Below are 22,600 nucleotides of genomic sequence, written 5' to 3'. Positions count from 1 at the left end.
CACTGTTGGTTTCTCAGGGAATGAGCCACTTTCCTTGCTTTGACTTAGTGTCATCACAAAGGTTTCTTTCGCTTGCTTTTGGTGTATTTTCAATTTACTGGCTGTTTTCCCCCATTAAGTACCCCACTGACCAGATATGACAGGAATTTCACCACAGGCCCAACTCTGGGCTTCCGCTTTCAGCGCTCCCACAGATTATCAAGGCCAAGGTTTATCCCTACCGTGGGGCACTTATTCCCCCTATAAGGTGAAGAGATATCTACACAAATCAGAAAAAGAAATGTCACAGAAAGTGGTTCACCTTACAACTAAATTTGCCTTTTAAAGCCCACCAGTAAGGATCCCCAAGAGCTGTTCTGTTTCTTTGCACCGTTTCTGGGCTTAACACTCTCACCTGTACTTATTTGCTCATTGTCATGGAAATGACAGGAAAATAGTATCTGAATATTTTCAAGTCTACAACTTCATTTTTTTAATCAACCTATTAGAGCCAAAACCACTCAATTTAGCAAGCAGCTTTTAGAAAACTTGAAACACCTATTTTGGTGTAATCTTGCATATAGCTCTGTACATTTTTCCCCAAAAAATTTCTAACTGAAGTATCAAAATATCTAATGGCAGAGATCAGGGAGAAGGGCTTTCGTTTGCTTTAATGAGCTATGCCTCAACCAGCAGTGAATTTCCCCCAAGGAAACCACAGATACCACAAACATTGCTTTTTTAAAAGCTTGGGTTTATTGTTTTAACCAAAATCAATCTATTTTCAAGCAAATGTGAATGGTCTCTCGTTTACAATTTGGGCTTCAATGGCCAAGCCTCAGTTTTCCATAACTTCTGTAACCTGTCCTAGTTACAACTGTCATCATTACTTCGTAATTTCTAACAGGCATGCAATTTTATTCTAATGGCTTCCATACATGCGGGATAAGGTCTTGAGTTCCTTAGGAAGTGACTTTTTTAAAAATTTACGTGGGGTATTTAGAACTGAAGTACTTCCAAATCCCCACGCTTCCAAAGGATCACCTGAAGAAATTTGAGAGAACTTCCCTGTGTCCGAAACTTGGTCCCCTTGCCCAGTGATAATTATATCTTAACCGAAGGAAGTTATTATGATAATTTTTCAGTTAGCCGCACAACCCACCCCTCTGGTAATCTAAAAAGGCTCTAGCCAACGCTTTCTCCTTTCCCTTCCAGTCTCCAAGGCTGACCCGGAGGGCTCGGCCCGGGCTTCCCCGGCGGAGGAGATGGCTTCCAGCCCGCTGCCGGGGCCCAACGACATCTTGCTGGCGTCGCCGTCGAGCGCCTTCCAGCCCGACGCGCTGAGTCAGCCGCGACCCGGCCACGCCAACCTGAAACCCAACCAGGTGGGCCAGGTGATCCTCTATGGCATTCCCATCGTGTCGCTGGTGATCGACGGGCAGGAGCGCCTATGCCTCGCACAGATCTCCAACACTCTCCTCAAGAACTTCAGCTACAACGAGATCCACAACCGCCGCGTGGCGCTGGGCATCACGTGCGTGCAGTGCACGCCGGTGCAGCTGGAGATCCTGCGGCGCGCCGGGGCCATGCCCATCTCCTCGCGCCGCTGCGGCATGATCACCAAGCGCGAGGCTGAGCGCTTGTGCAAGTCGTTTCTAGGCGAAAACAGGCCGCCCAAGCTGCCCGACAACTTCGCCTTCGATGTTTCGCACGAGTGCGCCTGGGGTTGCCGCGGCAGCTTCATCCCCGCGCGCTACAACAGCTCGCGCGCCAAGTGCATCAAGTGCAGCTACTGCAACATGTACTTCTCGCCCAACAAGTTCATCTTCCACTCCCACCGCACGCCCGACGCCAAGTACACGCAGCCGGACGCAGCCAACTTCAACTCGTGGCGCCGTCATCTCAAGCTCACGGACAAGAGCCCCCAGGACGAGCTCGTCTTCGCCTGGGAGGACGTCAAGGCCATGTTCAACGGCGGGAGCCGAAAGCGCGCGCTGCCCCAGCCGGGCGCGCACCCCGCCTGCCACCCGCTCAGCTCAGTCAAGGCGGCCGCGGTGGCGGCGGCGGCGGCGGTGGCCGGGGGCGGGGGGCTCCTGGGCCCGCACCTGCTGGGGGCGCCGCCCCCGCCGCCGCCGCCGCCGCCTCTGGCCGAGCTGGCCGGCGCGCCGCACGCGCCGCATCACAAGCGGCCGCGCTTCGAGGACGACGACGACTCGCTGCAGGAGGCGGCCGTCGTGGCCGCCGCCAGCCTCTCGGCCGCCGCCGCCGCCAGCCTCTCGGCGGCCGCCGCCTCGGGTGGCGCCGGGGCGGCCGGGGGCGGCGCCGGGGGCGGTTGCGTGACCGGCGCGGGCGCGGCGGCCGGCGCCAAAGGGCCGCGCAGCTACCCGGTCATCCCGGTGCCCAGCAAGGGCTCGTTCGGGGGCGTGCTGCAGAAGTTCCCGGGCTGCGGGGGCCTCTTCCCGCATCCTTACACCTTCCCAGCCGCCGCCGCCGCCTTCGGCTTGTGCCACAAAAAGGAGGACGCGGGCGCCGCGGCCGAGGCCCTGGGGGGTGCGGGCGGCGCGGGCGCGGCGCCCAAGGCCGGCCTGTCGGGCCTCTTTTGGCCGGCGGGCCGCAAGGACGCCTTCTATCCGCCCTTCTGCATGTTCTGGCCTCCACGGACCCCGGGCGGGCTTCCGGTGCCCACGTACCTACAGCCCCCGCCGCAGCCGCCCTCGGCGCTCGGCTGCGCGCTGGGGGAAAGCCCGGCCCTGCTGCGCCAGGCCTTCCTGGACCTGGCCGAGCCCGGCGGCGCGGGCGCGGGCCCGGGCGCCGAAGCGGCGCCCCCGCCGGGTCAGCCCCCTCCCGTCGTGGCCAACGGCCCGGGCTCCGGCCAGCCGCCTCCTGCGGGCGGCGCAGGGGCCCGCGACGCGCTCTTCGAGTCGCCCCCGGGCGGCGGCGGCGGGGACTGCAGTGCGGGCTCCACGCCCCCGGCCGACCCGGGCTCGGTGACCGGGGCCGCCGGAGCGGGCCCCGCGGGCGCCCGAGGGCCCGCGGCCCCCCACCCTCACCTCCTGGAGGGGCGCAAAGCCGGCGGAGGCAGCTACCACCACTCGAGCGCCTTCCGGCCGGTGGGCGGCAAGGACGACGCGGAGAGCCTGGCCAAGCTGCACGGGGCGTCCGCGGGCGCGCCGCACTCGGCCCCAGCGCATCACCACCACCACCACCACCACCCCCCGCACCAGCACCACCACCACCACCACCACCACCACCCCCCGCAGCCGCCGTCGCCGCCGCTGCTGCTGCTGCCCCCGCAGCCCGACGAGCCGGGCTCGGAGCGCCACCACGCGGCCCCGCCGCCGCCGCCCCCGCCACCCCCGCCGCTGGCCCCGCAGCCGCACCCCCGAGGTCTCCTGTCCCCCGGTGGCACCAGCTGCAGCTACCCCAGCGAGGACAGCTCCGAGGACGAGGACGACGAGGAAGAGGAGCAGGAGGTGGACGTGGAGGGCCACAAGCCCCCCGAGGGCGAGGAGGAGGAGGACGAAGGTCGAGAGCCCGAGGACGACGAGGAGGAAGACGAGGAGACAGGGGTCCTGCTAGCGGACCCCTTGGTCGGCGGCGGCCGGTTCCTCCAGGGCAGAGGGCTGTCGGAGAAGGGGAGCAGCCGGGACCGCCCGCCGGCCGCCGCCGGCGCTTTCCCGCTGGCGCTGAGCTCCTCGCGGCTGCTGCAGGAGGACGGGAAACTGGGCGACCCCGGCGGCCCGGACCTGCCCCCACCGCCGCCCCCGCCGCTGGCCTCGCAGACACAGAGCGGCGGCCTCGGCAGCAGCCCCGGCAGCCCGGTCCACCATCCATCACTGGAGGAGCAGCCCTCCTACAAAGATGTAAATATCCCCTTTAGGCTCCTTCTAGCTAATTATTATTATTTAAATGCACCTTTAGGCGGAATCGGTTACATATGCGCAGGAAAGATGAATCACCAGATTTCCCCACAGAAATGAAATATTCAGTGTGTTTGGAAGGGCTTCTTTCCTACCAAGGGTCCTCCATAAAATGTGGTTTCTGGTCTCTCTCTTTCAAAGCCTCTGGAAGGCCTTGGGGCCTCTTTTTCCCTCCTGTGTTCAAGTTGGCTGCTTGTAGAAGTTGGGGAAGACCCCCTAAGTTGACCAAGTCCTTCTTCTAGTCTACCGGTCTTCTTTGCCCAAGCCGGGGCGCCCCCCTGAGCACAGCTGTTCCCCCAAAAGCAGTGGGGCCACAAACTGGTGCAGTCTGAATAATCCTATTATTTTTCTTCTCTATAATTCAGTGCCTCCCGCAACCCAGACCCCAAAAGATCAAAAATACCTTGACTTCAAAAGTTAGATTCAGTTTCGTTTGAACTGCTTTAATGGCTGCTTGAACCCCAGAGCTCTAGCCAGAATGAACACGTCTGTAAGATATTGTGTCCAGTAAAACAAAAGACAGACTCTTTAACAAGACTGGCTTCTCCCAAACCAGTCTCCACTCAGAGAAAGTGCTACCCAGGACCCCTAAAGACCAAAGTTAAATTTAAGTGGCTCAGCATTCAGTGTTCACTCAAGTGTGCATAGAAAGCACTCTCAAGGACTTGAAAGTCCAGTGACTCTGTGCTAACTCAGTGTAGATGTGGCAAATAACGTGTCATGTTGCTTTACAGAGTCTATAGTAGGTGCATGTTTAACATACTACTTCGTAAAGGATAGGGCAGGTACATGGAGTCTTACACTTGTATTTAAACACAATAACTATTCAAAGAAGATAATCATCAAAAAAAAAAAAATGAAGTCTCCTGAGGCTCCACGGAGTCACTTTTATTGATGCTTCTTCCTGCTGACTGTTGACATTAGCATATGGTTTCATCCAGGCATTGATTTGTGTGTCTAATTCTTCTCCATACAGAATCAGAAAACTAAGGAGAATAATCAAGTTATTTTATCTACAAAGGACGACAACAACTTTTCAGGTAAAATAAAATAACCTCCCCGTTTTCTTTCCTGTATTTAATCATTTCTGTGAGACTTACACCCAGCATTTCCTGCTCACACCACCATTCTGTGGGTTTTCATCCACTGAATTTTATGGGTTTTTTTAAATATCACAGTTTATATTTTAAAGAGCTGCATTTCTGTAGTTTCCAAGCAATGACAATTTTTCAAATAACAGCACTGTTGTCCCCAATCTCAACATATCTCTTTGCATTTAAATGGTGTCAGTACTCAAAACATACACAAATACATGTTAAAATTTTTGTATATCTTTGTTTCCCACTTGTCTATACAGATCACTTGTAGATTTTGTGTTTTGTTTGATTCTAGATAAGAACAAGGAGCATAGCTTTTTCATCACGGACTCTGATGCTTCGGGAGATTTTTGGAGAGAAAGAGCAGGTAGGCTGGGACAAATAGAAGGAATGAATAGTCAGATGACAGAGAGAAGGGTTGAAATTCATAATCAAAAGACTGAATATTTAGTACAAGGGTAAAGATAAAAAAAAATCAATTCCTAGTAGATATAACTAAGAAAAACACAAATGGGAAAGCAGTGACATTAATAGCAATAAGATTATTAATTGCTGGGCATATTTCAGAAGAAAATTCAGAAATATATCAGGTTACACAATGAAACAGGCTGGAAAAGCATAAAATGACAATAATTGAAATGTTCTCTTAGAAACCTTCCATTAAAAAGGATCACAGCTTATTGCTTTTAATATCTGTCAGAAAGACATTAAAGGTGTTTTATGACATCTATGCCAACATTTATATTATCTCCATGATAATGATCTCTACACAAAATGTATAATACATTTACAAAAATTACATTATACAAATTAAATGAAACCACCTTTTACTGATTGCTAAATGTCTCCAAGGGGTTTGGGAAAGACGTGATTAGAAGTTTTGATACTAAGTTGTCTATTGCAGTGTCTTAAGGAGAGGGTTTTGTTTCTTGGGAAAAAGGAATCTAATTTTCCATTTATGTAATGCAAACTGCCTTGGCTTTGACTATTCACGGTTAATTGACTGTCAAACGAGGTTGTTATCCTGCGGCAATGTCTGCAAATTTGCCTGTCAAATGAGACAGAGAGAGCAAGCTAGGAAGTGAGGGAGAAGGAAAAAGAGTGGTGTGGGGAGCAGAAATAAAGAAAATAGGATCTTAAAGAAATCTTATATAACAGCAAAGTACAATGGAAAAGGTCTCCAAACCTTTGTTTTTGCTTTCTCATAAAGGAAACTTCTCAATACTTTAAATGGGAAAAGGCAAAAACACCTATTTTAATGAAAAAAAAAAAACCTTTATATATCATAGGAAGAAAGCTATATATATTATGAGATATTTCCAAATTATTCCCTGAATATTTTATATAAATATCATCCAGTTTGGGTTGACTATGCTAAGGAGTTACTAAGAATAATTTAGTGGTATGTCTTTGGCCACATCAAGTCTCCATAAAATTCACAATGCTGGCTTTTGTGCCTTGTGATTTTACCTGGTTGTTAGCACATTTTAACTGTTTTTCTTATCACTTTCACACTAAAGTATAGCCCTTTAAAAAAAATTTTTAATCACCTTTCACGAATGAATTTGCTCTGTGTCTAACATGATAAAGTTTTTAAATGTGGATTTTTCTGTGATAATCTAAAGTGCACACATAAAGTCAAAAGCAGTGATTTTTGCCCAGAAACTACCTTTTCCCTAAGTGTGATATTTGACAAAATTGAGGTTTGAAATGGAGAGGATTGCTACCAAGGCATTTCTGATGGGTTTGCACACACACACACACACACACACACACACACAAGGGTTTATAATTCTATTCGATTGATTCTCTAATATCTAGCCACTTCCCAGACATTTCTGGATAGTCAATTGCTTTTCTTTGTTTGATATGTGTAGAAATTAATAGCCACTGGAAACAACACATTCATGAATATAAAAAAACAATTTTGGAAACATTCCTCAACCTCAGATCAAATGATATTTAGCAGCTCTGTATAGCTAAAAATAAATTTAAAAGTAGCCCAATTTCTCCCATGCCTGGAAACCACTGATGGGAGTCTATATGTATCCCAGTGAATACAAATTAATCGAGCTGTTTCAATAGCTGACGTGGATGGAGACCTTTGCTAGGTCGGTGTTGTACAACCAGTGAGCACTTAAGAGAATTCCCATTCCTCTCTAACCAAAATAGACACAGCTTGGAAAGAGTTTAAAAGCAGTGTCACATCCTAGTGGCACTGTCAAGTTAATTTGGGGGGAATTTTTATCTGTTTTTATTTTATTTTATATGCAGCCCTATCTTTGAGCATCCCCATGAAGCTCGAAGTCTAATAAAATAAGAAAACTTGCATATAGCAATGACTTATGTTTTCAAAATAATGTATAACCCACTCAGAGACAGAATAGGGATCCCACTTTTCATTTACTTAAGACAAGTTTTAATTTCATGTTGCTTGTTAAAATTAGTACTTTGTAATGTATATGCTTAATTTTAAGGTTGTTTATCCTAAGTTTGGAGGTTTTTATTTTGGAGTTAGCTATTGGTGATTTTAAAGTTCAAATTAGACTATATTTAATATAAAATAACACATTTAGGGAATAATTCACATCAGACTTCATTTTGCTAAAGCATGACTCATTAGAAGTCTCTTTGCATCTAAGCTCTAACTCTGGGTGCAAACTTTAAAGAAAATAAAAATAAAATTTTATAAATGTTCTATAAAAAATTAAAATATACATAGTTTTTAAAGAGGTATCAATAATTTGTACAAAATTGTGGTATAATTTGATGTTTAAATTGTTAAAATAGTTTTCATAGATTTAATGAGAAGATCCAAGTTTCATAATCTGAAATCATCTTTTTGGAACTTTAATTTCCTACCTTGTACCTAATAGCTAGTATTCATAATTCTTATAAAAATTTTAAATCAACATTTCAACAAATGTGTATACCCATTAAAAATCTAAATATATTAGAACATATTGATTTCTTTACTGAATTATCTCTTCTTGATTCCATATACATGAATAGTCTCTGTAGATTTGTTAAAAACTGAATTTCTCTTCTTTGCCTTCCTCCAATTTTCATGACTGGACTGGTTCCATTTGAATATGAGTTCCTCCTGGCCTTGGAAGGGGTTTGGTTCCCCCATACTTAGTAAGTTCAGTAAACTCTAAAACAGGCATTAGAATCAAGGATGATAGCGAGAGTGGATCAAAACCACAGACTAGACTGTTGTTTGATGTTCAGATGGAAATAAGAATGCCAAAAGGAAGGAAGTCAGGATCTGTGTTCACATAAAAATTCCTCAGTGCCTGGAACTCAGGGCAGCACAGTCAATAGTTATGTTGGTAATAACACCTAGTCATACTATTGATCTATTACTAGTCCCTACCTCACAATAATTAATTTGATACAGATTCCCAGAGAAACTTGTTCCACATCGATTTTCCATATTACAATTTCATTCTCACATTATTCAGGGAAGCATGTAGGTAGTAGGTTATATCGTATTATTATTATCCTGTATTGAATGGGAGACAGGTGGGACGTGAAAGGGATGAAAATATATTATTAAAATGAACAAATGTTTGGCTGAAGAATATATTTTTAAATATTTATCTTGGAGTCACAAGAATTTCATCCTCATGGTTCCTTTGCCGAAAGTGTTAGGGAGTTTGGGCTTTTGTAGGACTTGCTGTACTTATGGCTGTCCATGCTTATAGGGAAGATCAACTCATGGTCTTCACAATGGAGAAAATCCCAAAATGGTCACTCAGTTGACCTATGTGCGCATGTTTATTTGCTCAGTCATGTCCAACTCTGCAACCATATGGACTGCAGCTCACCACGCTCCTCTGTCCATAAAATTTTTCAGGCAAGACATACTGGAGTGGGTGGCCATTTCCTCCTCCAAGGGCTCTTCCTGACCCAGGGATCAAGCCTGCATCTCTTGCTTCTCCAGCACTGGCAGGCGGATTCTTGACCACTGAGCCACTTAGGAGGCCCCCGTTGGCCTGTTTTGGTATTAAGGTACTTACTTGAGATCAAACTCCAAGAATCCATTCATTTAGCAAAGTGTCAAAAATCCAGATGAACCAAAAAAATTATGAAGCCTTGTGATGAAGTGCTTTGGAGTGGTAGCAATAGACTGCTTTATCCAGAACGCCTTGCTGGTGAATGGAGTTATTTTTCCCCATGTAACAACTGTTAACTTCCACATGTACATGATAGCATTCATTTGTTTATTTACTCAATTACTCCCCAAATATTTCCGAACACCTGCTGTTCAGTTCAGTCGCTCAGTCGTGTCCAACTCTTTGTGACCCCCATGGACTGCAGCACGCCAGGCTTCCCTGTCCATCACCAACTCCCAGAGCGTGCTCAAACTCAGGTTCATTGAGTCAGTGATGCCATCCAACCATCTCATCCTCTGTCATCCCCTTCTCTTCCCAACTTCAATCTTTCCCAGCATCTAAGTCTTTTCAGATGAGTCAGTTCTTTGCATCGGGTGGCCCAAGTATTGGAGTTTCAGCTGTAGCATCAGTCCTTCCAGTGAATATTCAGGACTGATTTTCTTTAGGATGGTCTGGTTGGATCTCCTTGCAGTCTAAGGGACTCTCAGGAGTCTTCTCCAACACCACAGTTCAAAAGCATCAATTCTTCGGCGCTCAGCATTCTGTATAGTCCAACTCTCACACATCCATACATGACTGGTAGAAGTACCATAGCTTTGACTAGACGGACCTTTGTTGGCAAAGTAATGTCTCTGCTTTTTAATAAGCTGTCTGGGTTGGTCATAACTTTTTTCCAAGGAGCAAGCGTCTTTTAACACCTACTGTATGCTAGCTATTTCTCCAAGCTCTAGAGATTCAGAGGTAGAATCAATACCAATCCCTGCTCTCAAGTTACTTTCAATAAAAAAGAGGAAATGCATGAGCTGTAAGACAGTATGAATACTGTAGTAATCTAAAACAATATAACATCCAATAAGATTTATATAGCCATATGTCTCTTTAGCCAGTGTTTAATTCAATCATCATTATTGGATAATATCAGTATTTTATTTCTGTGCATATACAGTGTAACATAGAATAATGAAATGTCTTTTTAAACTACCTAACAAGTCAGTATGCAATTTTTCATTTTTACATGAATTTTTCACTCCCATGACAATCATAATTATAGTTTATTAGGAAATTTCTGACCTTTTTCTAAACATAAAGACTTGCTTCAATATGTCCCTAATACAGATTCAGTTTAGCAACAACATTTAGTTCTGCTTTGATTTTTTAGTACACCATTTTAATTAAGTTTGGCCTTTGTTCCACCTTTCAGCCCTCTTAGTAACTGTTGAGTGAAAGTGAGTGTTAGTCGCTCAATTGTGTCCTATTCTTTGCAACCCCGTGGACTGTAGCCCACCAGGCTTCTCTGTCCATGGAATTCTCCAGGCAAGAATACTGGAGTAGGTAGCCATTCCCTTCTCCAGGGGATCTTCCCAACCAAGGGATCAAATCTGGGTCTCCTGCATTGCAGTTGGATTCTTTACCAGCTGAGCCACCATGGAAGCCCCTGGTAACTGTTACTTTTCAGCAATTTTAAAGAAATTACATTTTTTAAAGATTTTTTAAAATCCTTTCTATTAGTGTTCATTAACCTTATTCATAGCAGATATTATACTTCTTTGTAATTAGAGGGACCAAACAGAGTTTTAAGCAGCCAAAATCACTCAGAATTCAGAACCTTTATATATAGGGCTCTTTAAAATAAGACCCATGGCTTTAAAGGCAAGTAGTATAAGATTAGGGGGATGCCAGTTTGGTCAAAATATTACCTACTCAAAAGTATAAATGACAGCATTTTGCTTGCAATCCCAGAGTCAAGTTTTGCATATCCTTTTTGAATAACTTCAGTGAAGTTAAGTGATTTGAAATTGAATGCAGTGGGGTAAGCCGGTGAGACAGCTGAAAGCTATTGCAGGTCATGGAAATCACGTGAAGTGGAGTCATCCTCCATTTCAATCCCTTTCATTGTGTAGAAACGCCAGCACCATTGGACTCTCAGCGTGGCTGCATCTTGTTTTATGTATAGAAGTTTTAAAATCAATTTGATTTTCACTGGTATGATTCTCTAGTGTACTTAATATGCTATGGACAGATTCCTGAGAATAGTAAGAAGCAGTTACACTTCTCATGAATATATAGCGGATGAGGCACTCTGATTTATTATTCCATTCTATTTCAAAACACGCTTATGATTTTTTTTGTAATAAAAGAAGAAAATTTCTAAAAAGCATAGACTGGTAGATCTGAGTTTTAATTCTCTCATCTACTAGATGGCTTTGGGTAAGCCTTTTGACTACTTTGGGTCTCAGTTTATACACCTCTAAATTACTATCAACATTTTTATGAACAATGACTTGAGGTATTTAAATATATGTATTTGAAATGAACTAATCCTCATAATATAGATACGAATTTCTTTTTATTTATGAAAACATTTTCTTTTTGTGGCTTTTAATAAGATATATGAGACTCAAGGAGACAGAGGACAATTTAAAACTCTTCAGAAAAAAATTAAAAATAGCATTAATTGACAAGTTCTAGAACTCAAGAGAATTCTAAATGAACTCACAATTCACTAATGAAAAAAATTTGATATGCTGATTTAAGAAGCAATGTGAATGCAACTCACGATAAATGTTGATCACAAACTATAAACCCACCGATATTAATCTTGCTCTTGTTCATTCTTTTTGGTTAATGGAGTTAATATTTAGTTAGCTCATTTTGTAGCATACCTTCTCCAGTGGTATTGATTTTCTTTTCTCTTCTCTTCTGTGACCTCACTACAGTGCCAAAAGTCACAGGGGAGAAGTTTAATGTAGACTTTAACACCAAGAAATTAACACAAGTCCACGTCCCACTGATAGAGGAGAAAATTACTTAACCTTGCTTTCTGTGTAATTGATTTTTTATACCTTAATGCAGAATGTTCTTAAAAACCTCTCTAAACCATACATTGTGCTAAATCTTGATTATTGTTCAAAGTACCAGTTCTATAAATTGTAGATTAACTTTGACCCCATCCAAATTGTGCCTCTAAGATAGATTATTAGGGAAACAAAAAATTAACTTCCAGAAGTCTTAACGTCAGATGATAAAACTAAGATTAATTATGAAAAATCAGTGTTTCTTTGCAAGTAAAACACGCATAAGAAGAGTCTCTCAATCAACAGATGCCAGGCTTGTGCTGGGGCTGCCGGGAGTCAGAGGGCGGGACCTCAGCCCAGCCCAGAGAGCATGGCAGTGCCCCGGGAACTGTGTGCAGGCAAGCTTTGTGTACACGTCTTGCCTTCTCTTCCAGGGTCCGCTCCGCTGCACCAGAACACATGTGGTAGCACATGAGTCCCCAGGGATGACAAACATGTGGATGAAATTTTTTATTCCTCATCCAAGTGTTAGAATGCATGTGTATCTCGTGTATAGACACAGCCCCAAACCAAGATAGTTTCATTGACTGAATTTACCCTTCAGTGTGCATTTTCTGAAATGTATTCTCTCCAAATGTTTTTCATCAGTTGTTGTCAGCAGCCATCCTGGGGGAACAGGGAGGACCTTTCAAAGACAAGCAACTTGCTAACCCTGGGGCTGCTGGCTGGGGTAATGCCACTGAGTGCTGTTTGCAGGCTCAAAGGAGACTCTAAAAGGGAGACAGCCAAGATAAGGAGTAGCAAACAGAGTGGGGCTGAAAGGAGAAGGAAGGAGGATGTGTTTCCACAGGAGGGACAGGCAAATGCCCACAATTTTACTCTGCATCCAAATGTCAGGCGTTTTATATTGTACCCTATGTACTTAGATGCCCTGTGCACACACAGGATACAAGACTTAAATGATCTTAGTTATTGAATTGAAGTTTAGCTTGAGAACATACTATCTTTTTAATCAACTTTTCCTCCCATCTCACAGCCACCAACAAACAGAACAGGTTATCTGACCTACTCATTTGGCTCTTCAAATTAAATGAGCTCTAAAAAAAGTAAGATTATTATTATTATTTTTTTTTTTTTTTGCAGTTGGAGGCCACAGCAGACATGGATGTGAATTAGCATTTTCGTCTCTTGGTTAACATTCAGTGCTATAGTTTTGTTTGTCCCTGGAAGAAATTTTCCAAATGTCAGATAGAAACAGAAACTGAAATAATCACAAACTTCTCCAGTTAACTGAAAATAGAGAATAAAGCTTAGACTGTACAATGGATCAAAATATGCTTTTTTGGTCTGCAGGAATGAGTTAGTGCTTGAAAAACATTATGATAATTGGAGTTTTACAATAACATTAATTTGTATTTCTTTCAGAAACCAGATTGGATTAAACAAATTACAAGCATTTGTGGAATGTACCTGTACCCTTCCCTAGAGCAGAGGCTTTGGAGGTTACCTGTAGGGCAGGATTCCTCTGCCTTCAGAAAGCAGATTTTCTAGCTGAGGAAGACCAAACTAGCGTAGGAAAGAGTCAATGCCACTTGGCGGACTTCTGATAATGGATGGACTAGTGGGGGTGCACTGCAGGGAAGAGAAACCACCTAAAAGAGAGCCAGGAGATGTGGGAAATAAAAGTCTGCCTTGGGGAAAGGGTTTGTGCTTAGTGACAGAGAAATTCAGGTTGGTGGAGCTGGATGGGACAGGGTCACTGGAGAACCTGGAGTGGATCGTGCAGTGTAGACCACAGGGGACCACTGCAAGGTCTGTAAGCAGAGGTGTGCCATGGTGTTTAACAGAAAGTCATTACCATTGTGACTTGAAATGTAGCTGTGGTCAATATGTTGGCTTTTTTAAGGTTTTTTCCCCCCACTTTGGATACTCCAATTCCCCCTTCATCTGCTATTTACTGCTCATGCCTGCTTTGGCATGGCGAATTCTCACATCCCTCTCTCTTGTACTTGCAGTTTCTGATGGCTGTGTAAGTGAGGGCAGAACCAAGGGTCGGGTGGAGATGTGGGACTTCCTGGTCCCAGAGGACCGTGGAGAGACCAGGGAAGCAGGAACCATGTGGCTCCAGGCTCTCTGGGCTCCGCTGCACTCAGCAGAAGTGGAGTTTCTCTGATGTGCGATCGTGCTGTCTCTACCCTCCTGGGGCGAGCAGGCTTCACAGGCAATGTCACAAATGTGCGTTTGTGTAGACTCATCCAGAGCCACGGCTCTTCATCGCATCCATCTGCAGGATGGATTTTATGCCCGAATTATCCATCATTCTCCAACTTTAAGCTATTTTCATCCATTTTCTTTATAATTAAGATCTCATGCTCCCCTCCACCGTGGCCTTTGTGTAACTTTTTTATTTTTTTAAAGGGGGAATATAATGGGAAGATAGTAAGCATTTTAGTTTTGGGATGTCTCCAAACCCATTTATTAATTTTGGAGAAGTAAAATGCGTTTAACCTGATGGAATATGTATAAAAATGGGAAGCTCATTGTCAACTAAATCTCATTTATTTAATCTAGTGTTAGACTGCTTTCTTTTCTTTTAACCAGATGGAAAACATTAGCAGTAGTAGTGAACAAACATATCCAGGCTCCCAGAGGTCATTTTTAACCATCATTAAGAATCTGGTTTTCACAGATTAGTAATATACAAAAGGCAACGGTCCAGTAAAGGATACACGAAAGGCAGCTGAAGCTTCTATGCTCCTTATTTACCTAACGCTGACCCACTTTTTAAAACCCTTTGTAAGTGAGACATTTGAACCTCCTGAACTCAAAATTGGCAGATTTGCCTGAGAAGCTGTAGCAAAATATCTGTTTAAAAAACACACTGATGTAAAATATTATTAAAACCTCCACAAAATGGATAAAAAGTTTACTATAAACGTTACCGGTAGATTTGCCTGTTATTTATTTAGTTTTCATTTACTACCTATTTGTTTAATGCTTCATAGCTGTGTAAACTTACTGTGAAGTGGAAAAGATAGACATTTTTACATATCATATATTAATTTTTGAAATTAATTATCTAGTTGAAATGTAATACAAGGTAAATAGTCCACAAAATACATTAATAGATCAAAAAGAAACTAATAAGCAAATGGCTTCTAGAGTTGCTTATTCAGAAACTCTCTCATTTAAATCATGTGTTGTGGTTGGGGAAGTTGTGGAATGATGAAATCTCACTAGGTTCTGTAGATAGGTACAGACATGTGTGCACGCTTGTTTCCTTTCTTGTTCAACCTCAATATGTAAATATGAAACATCTACGAGTTTAACTGGTTAGCTGACTTTAAAGTAAACATAAGCAAGGCGGCACATAATATGAATTTATCTTCATTTTTAAATACCATTTTTCTTGGCTTATGGGGCTTCCCAGGTGGCACTCGTGGCCAGTACAGGAAATGTAAGAGACGTGGGTTCAATCCCACAGTGGGGAAGTTCCCCTGGAGGAGAACATTGCAACTCACTCCAGTTTTCTTGCCTGGAGATTTCCATGGACAGAGGAGCCTGGTGAGCAACAATCCATGGAGCTACAAAGAGTCAGACATGACTGAACCACCTTAGCACGCGTGCGCGTGTTCTTGATTGATGTCTGTGTGATTTGTGGTCAGCCTTCATGTTACTCTTCTTTTAATGTTAGTTGCTCCGTCATGTCCGACTCTTTGTGGCCTGGTGGACTGTAGCCCACCAGGCTTCCTCTATCCATGGAATTCTCCAGGCAAGAATACTGGAATGGATTCCCATTTCCCTCTCCAGGGGATCTTCCCAACTCAGGGATCAAACCTGGGTCTCCTGCGCTGGAGACAGATTCTTTACCATTTGAGCCACCAGGGAAGACTTTCTTTAAGATAATAGTAATTTATAGGAATTATATTGAGATATGTATGTAAAATGCTTTGCAGATATTTTCTCATCATTTTACTATATGGAGAAGAAAGCCAAAGTATTAATATTCAAAAGTCTGTAGAGAGAGGTAATGTCCAAGATGAGAGTGAGAATGAATTTGTGCAAATATGGTCTAGATGGTACAGAAAATGGCTGCCATTAAGGAATTCAGGTATGCCTTGGATATTATTAACAATGAGGAGCCAGGGGAAGCGCCTTCCTGTAACTGTGCACATGCTTGTGAACATTTGTGTATTTCTATTTACATGTGCACACATGCTCATCTGCACATACGTCCTCCTGACAGTCATCAGGTAAGCTACAGAATCGCTGGTTATAATATCATGTTGAAGATTTCTCTGTCTGTCCTTGATACTATATATAGGCTGTGGCTTTGGGAAGAAATTCTGCTTTCCTCTTTGCAGAAATTTTTACCTTCACAGTGAAGTTCTCCAGTATTCCTGCAGGTCCCCAGGACCACTTCCATTCTATTTCTTGCTGAGGAAGGAAAATTAAAAAACAATGAGAAGAGAACTGAAATGATCCATCTGGTCTGTGCTATAATTTAGAATTCATGACCACCCAGTGTCCCTTTCAGTAACAGCTGAAAAGATTTTATTGAATACCTAGCATGTGACCAGCACTGTGCTAGGCACTGGCCATACAGAAAAGACAGAGCACCTGTTTCCAAATAGTACGCCGCCTACTAGGTGCAGAAGGCTGCAAGGAAACAGCACCGAGGACACAGAGGAGCTAACCCGAGGGAAAGAGGAGGGGGATTCAAGAAGCCTCCCCAGAGCACATTTGCTGGACTGCCACATCTCTTTAGAGGAAAATGGAAAGCTTCATTAAATTATTTGGATAATTGCAGATAGCAAGTTGAGATTTTTTTAAAAATTCTGATAGTTGAATGATTACATTTCTTTGCTTATGTTTTCTGGACTATATAGACTCAATTTATGACTCAGCTATACACTTTCTTGGCTCGCTATCATTCCAGTTAGCCCCTGCAAAACAGTTAAGAACAACAATCTAAGCTCTATCCATAATATAGTTTGTATGGTTGAAGACGAGTAGCTAAGAAATTATCTTGTTAATAAATTATCATCAGTAAGTATGTGATTGTTAGAAAGTAACATGACTTATTTCACACCTTTCACTTAGGTTGATTTCCTCTTAAACAACCTATCAATTATTAGGAAACCGCTTCCCTGGTGGCTCAGAGGGTAAAGAATCTGCCTGCAATTTGGTTCGATTCCTAGGTCAGGACGATCCCCTGGGGAAGGGAAAGGCTACCCACTCCAGTATTCTTGCCTGGAAAACTCCATGGACAGAGGAGCCTGGTGGGCTACAGTCCATGCAGTTTCAAGGAGGGGGGACTTCCGAGGTGGCGCTAGTGGTAAAGAACCTGCCTGCCAATGCAGGAGATATAAGAGACACGGGTTTGATCCCTGGGTTGGGAAGATCCCCTGGAGGAAGTCGTGGCAACCCACTGCAGTATTCTTGCCTGGAGAATCCCCATGGACAGAGTAGCCTAGTGGGCTACAGTCCATAGGGTCACAAAGAGTCAGACACGACTGAAGTGACTTAGCACACGCGCACACACACACACCAGGCTCGTATATTCTATCCCAGGGACAACTACAGCCACCTCCCACTTCTTCACTGCCCATTTGGGCGACCCAAGAAGACTGAAGGCTGCTTCTGGTCTTGGGGGCCTTCCAGTTAACAGCAGGCTTCTTCACTTCTGATCAGATTTCTACCAGAAACGGCGACTCTTCCACCTCCTCTTTTGCTGTTCTAACAGTTAGCATCGTAAAGACTGGCTGGTGATGGGGACGGGAGGGGGTGACGCAGAGAGTCTGCTCTCCTGGAGCCACTGTCGTGGTGTAGGTGGCCTCTGACCTCATTTCTGTCACGACCCGCCCCGACCGCGCCCCGCCGTGGTTTAGGGGAGATACATGAGCAAATGAGGACAACATTTGGCTCTGAGGACTCCCACTTTGAAGTTATATTAAATACAGTCTTTTATAGATAGATAGAAAGTGAAAGCACAAACTTGCAGAAAATAGTCTACACAAAACTAATACTTTTTCCTCCTTTTTTACAAGGTGAACACACACAGGAGACGAATTCACCTCATTCACTCAAAAAGGATGTAGAAAATATGGGGAAAGGTAAAGAAAAGTTTTAATTCTGTAGAACTTCTCTTAGCTTTAAAAAACTAAAGAGATAACAGGAGGATATATTTGCTCTACACCATATTTTAAGCTTGACAAGCAACATATGAATAATATATGGACCATTGGGTGGATATAATTGAGATTAATGCATACATATCAATCAATACATGACACTGTAATATAATACTTTAAAATAATATATTACATTGATTTATATTCATGGATTTCTGCACAAAATCTATCCTATGTCTATGCAACACTTTTTAAACTAGTAAAATATTTTGTCTTATAATAATAAATTGCCATATATAACAGTTCTCTGGAGAGTTATTTGTAAAGATTAGTAAAATGACTCTTCTTTTTTTCTTTATTAGAAGAACTTCAGAAGGTTTTATTTGAACAAATAGATTTACGGAGACGACTCGAACAAGAATTCCAAGTGTTAAAAGGAAATACATCTTTCCCAGTATTCAGTAAGAAATCACTTTTATTTCATTGCATTATGATACTTGATAACACTTTTATTAGTCAGTGTAAGTACATGATCTTCCTGTGACGTCTTTAGTGTTTGGAGATTGTAGCCTGTTATTTATTTTATCCGCTCACAGATAAAATTTCTTATAAGAACGTTTTAGTGTTAATTGTATTGGTAGATATGTGTTTGTGCATATATATAGTGTACATTTAAAACATGTATGCAAATATACCCTTAAGTATATAGATATATTTAAATAGATATATTAATATTTTTAAAACAAAAGAACTACTCAAGTATTTTTTTCTCTAAGGCAGGAAAAACAAAAGAACAGTTAATTCCTTTTCTCAGATAGTGCTAGAGAGCTGTCTGGTGCTTGAAATACGAAGATTTAAAATTTAACTATTCAATATACCTATATTTTGTTAATTAAAATTAGTATAATTTTAGTAGTTTTGGATTCTCCATCCATATTTAGCATTAAAATTTCATTTCAGATTTATTGGCAAAAGAAATTATGGCATAAAAACTTGGTTCTGCTCCCAGAGTCCTAGAATTTCAGAAAGACCTAAGATGGGTGTCCAGATTCCTAAAATTCTCCAGTCATGTTCTGAATCACTCTTAGATAAGTAATGGGTTGACCAAAAAGTTCATCCATGATCCAGTACATCACAGTAGTGTTTTTCAAACTTTTTGAAGTTTCATTTAGTCATATTCCTTTCTCCAGAGAGAGGAAAGTGGGAAATAAAATAATATGTAAACATATTTTAAATTATATACATTTAATTTTTTTCTGAGACTTTGAGCATGTCAGTACCCTTTGTTTATTAAACCAGAAATCAGAAAACTCATGTTGATAATTCCTGGGCAAGAGTCACAAGCAAATATCTGGAAAAAGACTTTTCAGTAATCGTGGCAATTTTAATAGTATGAAAATAAAGGTCTACCAGAGCTTCTCAAATGTGATCGTCAGCACGACTGAAAGACTTGGCCTCTTGGGTGGTAGGTTTGAACAGTACTGGGTTCCTGGTAACATGTCAGACTAAGTTGCACCAGAATGTTTAGCAGGGATAAAAATGAAGAGGGCTTATCACGGAAGAGAGTACTGGCCACAACGAACAGCAGAGTTGGCCAAGTTTGAGCTCTGTCAGTATCCACAAGGGAGGTTTGGTGCTCATGATGATACTTGAGTATTTTGAATTTGAAGAATGCCTCCTGTGGCTCAGAATAAGATCAAAGGGAGGAGAATGACCAATAGCTCTTGATAGTGTGTTAGGCTCATCATGACATTTGTAGTGCTAAGAAAAAGAGGAACATAGTTAAAATATCTTTGAGACCTTAAAAAACAGGTGCTTCCAAATAATCCAGGATTCCCTAATTTCTAAAACTGTACCTTAAGATAAACTGTACAGATCCTTGCAGCAGTGAGCAGACACTAAGTGATTTATGTCCCCTCTAAGCTGATGTTTATCTAATTGTTGAGTTTGCGGATCCAGCAGACTGGATCCAGACCCCAGTGAGTCCCCAGAGTGTCTACCTAACTCCCTATGAAGCCAGGATAGCCATAATTTTTACCACTAATAAAAGTTGATCAACTGTTTTAAGGAATTGGGACTTCCCTGGCAGAACAGTGGTTAAGACTCTGTACTTCCACTGCATGGGGCATGAGTTCAATCCCTGGTCAGAGAACTAAGATCCTACATGCCATGGCGCAGCCAAGGAAAAACAAAATCATTTTAAGAAATTAAGTAATTTGTACATTTCTTACTAGTTATCATAAACATGCAGATGTTTCTGTTTTTTCAAAAGTTGGGATCCCAGTTTCCATTCAGACCCCTCATTCATCCTTTCGTTGTGAATTAAGATAACTCCTCTATGTTGCCATGTGTATGAAACACTTAGATTAAAAAACAACAGAAAATTTTTACTCCTTTTTATCTGCAGTGTACTCCACTGACCAAGGAAGTGGTGTGGGTACCCAAGTTTGAATAATGCGTGGTTTAGACCCACCACAAAGAGGCAGTTAATTTCACACCAGTGAAATAGCAAATGCCCATTATGTGCTTGTTAACTAAATGTGAGAGGCCGTGAGGCTGGCAGACAGATTTAGCTTCACTCTGGTGGAAAGGGGAGGACAGAATTACTAAAGCCACATCAGAAGGAAGCAGAGAGGAAACCCAAGCAGAGCATTTTACTAGGAGGTGGATTCAGTCAGGACACTTCAAATCTAATTCCCTTAGAACACTGGATACTTAGGCTAAGTTATCACCTGTAACTTACGATTCCAGGCTCAAAATCCCCTAAGCTACTTTGTGGCTCTGCCACTTCCTGGTTGTAGGACCTTGGAAACTGTAACATGGGCCAGATAATCCTTGTCTCATAGAAAGATGAGGACTACATGAGAGGATCCACATTAAAGTCCGAGAACATCCCTGGCACAGGATAAGTGCTTAATAGCATCGGCAGTGACAGTGATGGTGATGAGGAAGCAGGAGGAGGAAGAGGAGATTATTCATTAGCATTGAGTTCTTGAAAAGCATTTCTGGAATACAGAGCATGGTGGTTAGTAGCCGGGTCTCCAGGTTTGGACGCTGACTTCCCCACGGAGTAACCTTAGACAGCTTTTTACCTGACCTCCTTTTTAGCTGTAGAACAATACTAGTGCCCACTTTGTGGCGTTGCAGAAAGGATTAAAATGTATAAAGTGTTTAGCATAGTTACTTATCCGTAGTAATGTGAGTCATTGTTACTATTACCATTTTAAGTATAACATTTATGTTCCTACAGGGGCTTTATTGTAAAGCAGCTGATATTAGAAAGCAGAACTTCTAGAGCTTTATCGGGCTGTAGTTATAGAGGATGGGACAGGCAGCAAAATTGGTTTTGATACAAGACAATTCTGTTTAGTTGTCCAACTGAGCAGATAAGCGAAGAGAAGTCAGGAGGGGATCCTAAGGAAAGGTGGGAGAAATGTAATCTAGAGTTGGGTAGAAATAAGAGTTGGAGGAAACGGCTGAAGAGGAGCTTCGCCTCTGTCACAGTCACTGAGGTGCCAGCAGAACAACGGGTCCCACATCCTGCGGCGGCGGCCCATGTTTAATTAGACAGAGGCCCTGCGCCCAGCAGGCCACCAGGCTCTCCCGCTAAGGACCAGTCTGATCGTTGCTGCAGCCGCAGATCCAGTCGTCATTTTGTTATGACACTGTGTCTGCCTTCCCTAGTGAATCTCTCCTTCCTCCCTTCTCCTCCAGCCCCCGGCACCTTCCTTTATTACAGCATTCAGGCCTTTGCTGTCATTTTTTAGTCGTTTTACTCTCTTGCCACTAGCCATCAGTGTAACCTCAGAGCCTAGCCCTGACCTGGGACCTGCCAAAAGGTTGCTGGATGAAGTCACCAGTGGAGAAGGCCCTTACCCGCTCTCTCTCTCTCTCTCTCTCTCTCTCTCTCTCTCTCTCATATGTCTCTGCTGCAGGGTGTAACCCTGGGTCCTTACCTCCCTTCCCCACTCCAGCTCTTTCTGCTTGCTGCCGCTAGCCCAGCCTTCCTAAAAATCTACCTTTGGTGCCACATTTTCCACGCACTATAGTGGTTTTCTGGTGCTGATCATATTGCAACTAATCTGACTCCTGACTGGCTTTTAAAACCCTCTATAATCGCCCCACTCACCCTGCTTATTTCTCCTTCTCCCCCTGTTCAGCTCTCTACCCCACGGACAGCCCTTACCCCTCATTTTCCACCTCTGCACCCCTTGTTTCTCTAGTCTAGTTCCTCGTCTAGGTGCTCCTCATCGTTTGGAACATGGCTCCAGTCCCGCCACCTCCAGGAAGCCTTCCTGCTCCTGCAGTATGCACGCTTTGCTGAAGTCCCAGCTCCACTGGTGTTTTTTGTTAACTCCTCACTGATTCTTTCACCCTCCACCTGACAGTTGTAAATAAGCTCAGGAAACCATCTTTGTTGCTGCCCACCCAAGAAATTGTGGGCATAGAGTGTACTCTCAATCAATGGTTGATATAAGTTTGGGTGTCATATTCAAAGAGATGATGAGATTGGATCACTGATAAAGGAGATTAGTGAGGACTCATGAACTGAGTCCT

At 43.3% G+C, this 22,600-nt stretch overlaps 1 protein-coding gene across 1 annotated transcript in view; it reads left to right on the top strand.

Annotated features, from left to right (window-relative positions):
• Nucleotides 1,245–22,600, top strand: part of SKOR2 (SKI family transcriptional corepressor 2) — a 34,236-nt gene continuing 12,880 nt past the window's right edge. The window contains exons 1-5 of the mRNA XM_018039371.1: nucleotides 1,245–3,842; nucleotides 4,876–4,939; nucleotides 5,292–5,363; nucleotides 17,960–18,025; nucleotides 18,406–18,504. Coding sequence (XP_017894860.1) covers nucleotides 1,245–3,842; nucleotides 4,876–4,939; nucleotides 5,292–5,363; nucleotides 17,960–18,025; nucleotides 18,406–18,504 — 2,899 coding nt within the window. The remainder of the gene's footprint in view (nucleotides 3,843–4,875; nucleotides 4,940–5,291; nucleotides 5,364–17,959; nucleotides 18,026–18,405; nucleotides 18,505–22,600) is intronic.

The sequence above is a fragment of the Capra hircus genome, chromosome 24, assembly GCF_001704415.2.
Source record: "Capra hircus breed San Clemente chromosome 24, ASM170441v1, whole genome shotgun sequence".
Taxonomy (NCBI): domain Eukaryota; kingdom Metazoa; phylum Chordata; class Mammalia; order Artiodactyla; family Bovidae; genus Capra; species Capra hircus.
The sequence above is the reverse complement of the archived record's forward strand: the minus strand, read 5'-3'. Positions and strand labels throughout refer to the sequence as shown.